Source organism: Engraulis encrasicolus, chromosome 17 (assembly GCF_034702125.1).
Source record: "Engraulis encrasicolus isolate BLACKSEA-1 chromosome 17, IST_EnEncr_1.0, whole genome shotgun sequence".
In the NCBI taxonomy this organism is placed as follows: domain Eukaryota; kingdom Metazoa; phylum Chordata; class Actinopteri; order Clupeiformes; family Engraulidae; genus Engraulis; species Engraulis encrasicolus.
The window spans coordinates 32224352-32231851 of record NC_085873.1 but is presented as its reverse complement, the minus strand read 5'-3'; the positions used below and the strand labels follow the sequence as shown (position 1 = coordinate 32231851).

At 46.7% G+C, this 7500-nt stretch overlaps 2 protein-coding genes across 3 annotated transcripts in view; both read left to right on the top strand.

Annotated features, from left to right (window-relative positions):
• LOC134466776 (myc-associated zinc finger protein-like) overlaps nt 1-5914 on the top strand; it is a 15044-nt gene extending 9130 nt beyond the window's left edge. For both annotated transcript variants that reach the window (XM_063220654.1, XM_063220653.1), the window contains exons 6-8: nt 1900-1963; nt 2247-2418; nt 2776-5914. In XM_063220654.1, the coding sequence (XP_063076724.1) occupies nt 1900-1963; nt 2247-2418; nt 2776-3491 (952 nt within the window). In that variant the 3' untranslated portion in view covers nt 3492-5914. The remainder of the gene's footprint in view (nt 1-1899; nt 1964-2246; nt 2419-2775) is intronic.
• A 322-nt stretch (nt 5915-6236) lies between these two features.
• Nucleotides 6237-7500, top strand: part of nlk1 (nemo-like kinase, type 1) — a 22925-nt gene continuing 21661 nt past the window's right edge. The window contains exon 1 of the mRNA XM_063221317.1: nt 6237-7500. This exon is cut by the window's right edge and continues 340 nt beyond it. The gene's annotated coding sequence lies outside the window, so the exon portion shown is untranslated.

The following is a 7500-nucleotide window of genomic DNA, read 5'->3' as shown; positions in this document are numbered from 1 at the left end:
AGGTGGTCATTTAGGCCTGCCGAATTTCATTACTTATTATTTCTCCCGAACCTTTGTTTTTAACAAAAAGTGCATTTACTTCATTTTTTAATAATAAAAAAATCTATTTGCCACTGGTTCATTTTAAGGCAAGGTAATATTATCTGTTGTGTTCTCCCAGATGTAACAGTGCTTAAATAAAATGAACTGACCAATGAATGATACACAGCAACTGACAAATAAGCTGTATTTTTACACTTTCACTGAAGTAAATTTCGCAATGCATCACAATAGTGCATGAATCGCAATGCATTGTGATAGAATCGCATCATGGTATTGAATCATGAACCCTCTGCCAATACTCACCCTTACTGAGTATTGTTGCGTGCTGTGTCACAATGCCAGTGTGAGATTCCCAGTAGGTCTTTCACTTTTTCACGTTGGTCCAGGCAAATATTGGAAATAAAAATGGTTTTATATTCTGCAAGCAATACAGAAATAAATAACTGTACAATGAGAACGGTCCATTGTAATGTATACAATTTCCTATGTCTACTCTGTTTTGATTAACATTTTAGTTAGACAATGTACGTTTTGGTCAGTTTTACTGTTTTTAAATGTGCTTTATAAATAAAATTGACTTACTAACGGCTGTGATACATGTAAGCGAATTCCACCCTCTTTCAACCTGCTCGCTCGCCTCGCGTGGTGACGTAGCATCGTTTCCCGGTCAAATTAGCTTAGCTTAACAAATGCTGTGGTCAAACAACCGTCTCTCTTCAATCACAAACACTGTATGTACAAATAAAAATGATGAAACAGGAGCGAATATATTGGTCACCTTAACCCAAGTGTCATTTATTTTAAAACCATCTGTGAAAAACGATCGGCAGATTTGACACCACCGAAATCAAAACAGCCTCCATTTTTAATATCCCAGTAGTGCTGGTGACGCATGTGACGTCATGGCGTTGAAAGCTCTCCCATTGGTTAACGCTTCGCGGTGCCGCTACATTTTTCAGCCAAGCTCAACTTTCTCGCCTCACTCGCCCACCGCCCGCCACCCTCGCTTCCCTACGTCACCACCTCTCGCCTCGCTGCCGCGTCCCAACGGAAAATAATGGAACGCCACGCTTCTACCGCTTTGGAAGCGCCCTTGTAAATTGGGCGTTACTTACTCAGTAAGAAAGTGTGTGAGTATGAGTGATATATTTGTCTTATACGGCCCCTGCCTTGTAGCCTAGCTTACAGTGAAATGACAGTAGCTCCATATGTGCAGTGGAAAAGCATAAAATACACACACACACATATTTACTTGACGCCGGCGTCATGCGTATGATATGACAGTGTCATAATAGTGTCATAAATATTACATGTCTGTCAATGTCATGAACATTTCATGACATTTGGTCATGGTAAAGACAGACCAAACAATGTCAACTTTTCATGACCATAAAATGTTTATGACATTGACATACTGATTATGACTGTCCATGACCGTTTCACAACACTGTATTGACACTTTTATGACACTTTTTCTTCGGTTGATAGAGGCGCTTCCTCCTCCGGACTGTGAATTATCGTCTACGTGGGAAGTTCCCGCAACAGCAGCGCCTCATCTGACTCCGCGGTTTAAAATAAGAAAACTGTACAGAACAAACAGACTTAAAAGTGCTTTTCACACGCGCAATCATAACAGTCCAAAACTGTTGTGAAATATGGTCTAATGCCATCGTAAGTTATAAAGTTGCACCTTGCAGGATTTACCATTCAGGCAGCCAAACAATGGTAACAGCTCCTGTTTCATATGTAATGTATGTAATAACTCTGTGTGTGTGTGTGTGTGTGTGTGTGTGTGTGTGTGTGTGTGTGTGTGTGTGTGTGTGTGTGTGCGCGCCCTTCTGTGTTTTCTCCTTTCAGGCCCGACCATCTCAACAGTCATGTGAGACAGGTGCACTCTACTGAGAGACCCTTCAAATGCCCTGTAAGACACACACACACACACACACACACACACACACACACACACACCTTTTGAAAGGTCACACACACGCACACAAACATACTGTACTGAAAAGCCCTTTCAATGCCCAGAAGCCCAGACACAGACACACATGCACGCGCGTGCACACACACGCACGCACGCACGCACACACGCACACAGACACAGACACACACACACACAAATATGCAATATGCATACCTGTACATACACTCAGACACTCCCCCCCTCTCTCTCCCTGTGTGTGTTTGCGTGTGTTGTGCAGACGTGTACGTCAGCGTTTGCCACTAAGGACCGCCTCCGTGCGCACCTGATTCGTCACGAGGACAAGGTTCCGTGCCACGTGTGCGGCAAGCTGCTGTCGCCCGCCTACATCACCGATCACATGAGGGTCCACAACCAATCACAGCACCACCTCTGCCACCTCTGCAGCCGCAGTCAGTACCCACTTTGTGTGTGTGTGTGTGTGTGTTCGCGCATGCACACACATGCTTGAGAGTGTGTGTATGTGTGTCTGAGTGTGTGTGTGATTGTGTGTGTGTAAGAGAGAGAAAGATAGAGAGAGTTTACATTCGCATGTGACTTTATAATGAGTGTAATATATGTAATGTGTGTAAGAACAATTGTAGTGTGTGTGTGTGTGTGTGCGTGCGTGCGCGCGCGTGTGTGTTTTAGGTTTCACCAATTTGACCTACCTGTGTGTCTATAATATGTTTTTATGAGAACTGTGTGCGTGTGTGCGTGTGTGTGTGTGTGTGTGTGTGTGTGTGTGTGTGTGTGTGTGTTTTTTCCAGGTTTCACCAGCTTGACCTACCTGCGTGTCCATGCCCAGAAGCAGCACGGGGGCGCGTGGCGCGAATGTGTGGGGGGCCGCGGGGTGGGAGGGGTGCTGCTCTGCCACCTCTGCGGCGTCCACTGCAAAACCCCCACGCAGCTCCAGGGACACATGAGCACGCACCAGCCAATCACGGCCCAGATACAGGATCACGTGACCGCCGGCGAGCCTATCACGGCCCAGATCCAGGGTCACGTGACCGCCACAGGCGAGCCCATCACCATCCAGCTGCAGAGTCACGTGGCCACTCACGACCCGGCCCACCCGACCAAGGATACACCAATCACCGTCCAGCTACAGGGTCAGGTGATCGCTCACGACCCCTCCCAGCCCACAGCCCAGCTACAGGCTCACATGACCACGCAAGAGCCCGCCCACTCGACGAAGGACGCACCAATGGCGGGCCAGGAGGCGGCAAGCTCCACAGTGGATGGGTCAGACCCCGTGCAGGATGCACAAGATCCCGCCTCCTCAACACAAGCCTCCGCCCAGATCCAGGGTCACGTGACCGGGCACGAGCCAATCACGGCCCAGATCTTGGGTCACATGGCCACGCAGGCCGTCGCCCACTCTACCCAGGCCACGCCCTCCACCGCCACCATCACTGTTACCGATGGCAACCACACCGTCAGCCTCCTTCTCACAGACTGCACCCCCATCACGCCTCAGAGCTAACACACACACACACACACACATACACACTCACACTTAAGCCCATACACACACACACACACACACACACACACACACACACACACACACACACACACACACACACACACACACACACACACAAGTATGTGTGAGTGACATTGTCATTGATTGTCGTTGTTCCCCTAAGATGCAGATGCAGGGTATGTGATGTAAAGTATGTAACAGATGCCTCCAGCTAGCAGAGTTCGACATAGAGCACTACAGAAGTAAGCCTGAACCTGACTCACGCCACCTGGCTGCGCTTTGCCAAACTGCACGCGAGGGCCTCCTGGTTTCCTCAAGCAACCATCTGAGGCTTGTGAAAGTCAGAACCATTTCTGAACGCATGAGCCAATCAGGAGCGCTGGGTGAGATGTTCCATAGATGGGCGTCGTTATGGCTCTTCTTCCCACCTGTCGTTCTCAGGTGTGTCTGTGTCATGGTGTGAGTACAGTGTGAGTGACACGTCAGGAAAGATTAGGGACAGATTGTTTATCCAACAACATTATTAACCCATTTTAGCCTGGAAGCACATATACGCTGCATTCAAGCTCTTGAGATTTGAGGGTTTTTCATTAAAATGTGGGTATGTTAGAGCTGAATGAACACATACTGATGCAAAATGAGGGTCCTAGCTTTTCAATGCAACCTATTTCATGTTTGTAGGTGCTTCAGAGGCGGAGATATTTAGGTTTTCATTGGCAGAAGTCACCCTTCCCCAAAAAGGGCTTAGGCTAAAATGGGTTAATCCCCATCCTGAAGCCTCATACAGACATGCCAATGACTTAGATAAGCCATGTGCCCAAGACCGATCTACACTACCTGAGCGACGGAAGTCATTATTTCTCTATGGCCGGTCGGCGACTAAAGCGAGCAAAGCGAATTTCCCAGGAGGGAAGCGATCTGAGCGACCAGAGCGAATTTCAGCGATTAAAGTCAAGCTAATATTATGGCCATGAGCTATGAAGTTTTTTCGAAAACCAATTGGAATTTTCATACCTCTGAATGTCCCAGGCTGACAAGCCAGAGCCGTTATGTGATTAGCTAAACCAAACATGTTAAAAGTTCACGTCCAGAGCGAATAAAGCAAATTCATGGCAAAACTTTTTCAGCGACCTTAGCTATCTGGGTAGCGTGGGTCGTTTCTGGTGTACACACACGGCTTTAGATAGGAGCCTGGCTTTTAGCTCACTGCAGCATCTATTTCCATACAAGAGTTTGTCGCGAGGTTCGAGGCTGGGTCTGGATTGCGGAGGATGACCACACACACACACACACACACACACACACTGAATGGTGAGTGTGTTTGTGCCATTATCAGGGTCAGTCCTTTCCTGATGTACTTACTTTAGAGCTGAAATGCTTCTGTACAGGAACCTGACAGGTTCTATGGTAAATGATAAGAGAGAGTGTATTTGTGTGTGTTTGTAGTGTTTAGGGAGACCGTGTGTACAATAGCTCTCGGCTATTAGAGGACTCTTAGTGTTCCCTGTCTACCAGGTGGATGGGGGGTGGGGGGTGGCTGGGGTACGAGTCCCACACCTGTACATTGACTCCCCCGACCTCACCCCCAACCTCAGACCGTCTGTTTTATTTGTCATGAACTGTGATAGGGTCACTGCATTAGTGTACATGGACTGAACTGTGATAGCATCACTGCATTACTGTACATGAACTGTGATAGTATCACTGCATTATGAAGCATCATAGCATTATTATTATGAAGTGTCATCATAGGATCATATAGACATGTTGTTCAGCCTTAATGTCACTGTGTTTTGCCTTCATCTGTACCATTGTGTTATTACGCCATTCAAATAATGATTATACCATCACATGATAACATGAGGTATGCTGTATTGTCATAGTAAACCATCATTGGGTATTATTACACCATATACTGTGTATTGTCATATTAAACCATGGCATATTGTTACATTCATACTTAATTGTTATAACATCATATTATTACACTACATGCTTGACTGTCATATTAAACCTTAAGATATGCTTTAGACTGCTTAACTATCATGTGTCATGCACATATTCCTGTCACGTTTTGGCAAAGTAGTGTGAAATTAGTTTTTTCCCTCTTTTTTTAAGTATTATTTACAATGAAATTGTGCATTTCATGTGTTGATGATGGATGTATTTAAGTTATTTATTTCATCATTCTAAATACCTTCTGCATATTGTTTCTAGTATTGACCTAGTCTCTTGATTCTGCAAAGTTACACCTCTTGGGTTTTGTTTTGAGATTGACATTGTTGAAACAAGGGCAACATTAAACTCTTGCTATGTTGGCATGTTGTATTAAAGACGCATATCTGCAATGTGTTAATTCATGAGTTAGAGAACCCCAGATAGGCCTACTACTTTCGTGTGTTGTCCTGTGTAAAGCCACACGAATATCTAGGCCTATTTGATTGCATGTTGGCCTAGTCTTTTCATTGAAGAAACACTATCGAAATGTCTTATTTAAACAAGCGGCCTTTAAAACAAGTTATTGTTCATCTCTGTCGCCGCTTGAGTCTTTTTTGAAGTGCCATGGGCAGGAAGTCTCGGTAGCATGCGAGGCGTTGGGGGCGCATCACCGCTATTGTTTAGTTCTACCAAAGAATATACACCGGCGCCTAGCTCGCGCCTGTCGCCCGACTCGCTCATTCGCACGCTTCAGCGCTCGCCTCCCCTCCCCCCTTCGCTCGCATCCAGCCATCCCCATCTCACCCCTCCTCCTGCTGCTATCGCCAGCGTCAACAGCTGATTTGGGGAAACGGGGGACGCGATCAGAGAGATATCGGCATTCGTGGAAGAATCAGGCCCAAAGGAATGGACTAGCTGAGGAACTTCAGCTTGTAACGGGTGCATTTTTATTTTGCTTTTTTGGCCACTGAAGTTAGCAAACCACCGGATCAGACGGCCCGTGGAGGAAGCTAGAGGGCTAGCGATTTGCTCCAGCTAGCCAACTTTGAGCATCATGCTAGTATTGATATATGTAGCCAGGTCGACTACCTCTTTATTCTTTTAAAACACTGCCGATTGATCTCGGGTGTGACTCTGATGCGAACTGAAATCTGGTCAGCTGCGGATTCGTTGTTGGTGCAAAGGGCACACCGTTGCAGAGGAAGCCGGGAATATAGGTCAGTTAGCCGGGTGACACTACTCGGCTCCTCGGCATCAGGGAGCTAATACGGCTAGCTCTGTCTGGAGGAATCTTTGAGCATGATTTGGTGAGAATCTTACACGAAAGAGAAGTGCAACCTCGAGTGCATGACTGTTTGGCTGTTGGTCAGACGTGTCAGTAAGTTTAAGCTGCGTGTGGCTGCGAGGGTCACCGAGAAACTTGAGTGTAAACACCGCTGGCCACAACAGAGGCGAGCAGACAAAGATGTTTGTAGGTAGTCAGCCAAGCTCAGAGTGCTAACAGGCTACCGGACGAGCTAAGCCACACAGCTGTGCACGGTGGAAAACGGGTTATATTGAGCCATTTAACATTTGAGATAGGGCTGGCATCTTTGTAATCCAAACTGTAAGGCATATATGAGTGACGACTACGTCTCCAGACATTGGTGTTAATTTGCACAGACAACAGCTGGACTGAGATCCAAGTATGTTTTGATGCACAAAGTGTCATGGTGGATAAAATCGGTCTAAGTGGGTCGAATCAGTGGTTCCTTTGAACCCACACCACGGCCTCAGAATTGTGCAAATCAGGCCAGCATTTAACTGTTAGTGGCTGGAGGTTTAGCAGGCATTTTGTTCACAGCCACAGTCACCCATACACGGAGAGCAGAGGTTGTCACCCCGGTGGTAACAACACTGACGGAACGAGACTTGTTGATAACCCCAAACATCAACTGGACATTTAACTCGCCGTCTCATCGCCTGTCTGGTTCACTGTCTGATTGAAGCACACAGCCCTGCTTTGAGCGATGCTGTGATGACTGAGGTGATGTCCTGTGGTTTTTGAGGGCGAGACACTCAGCCACTC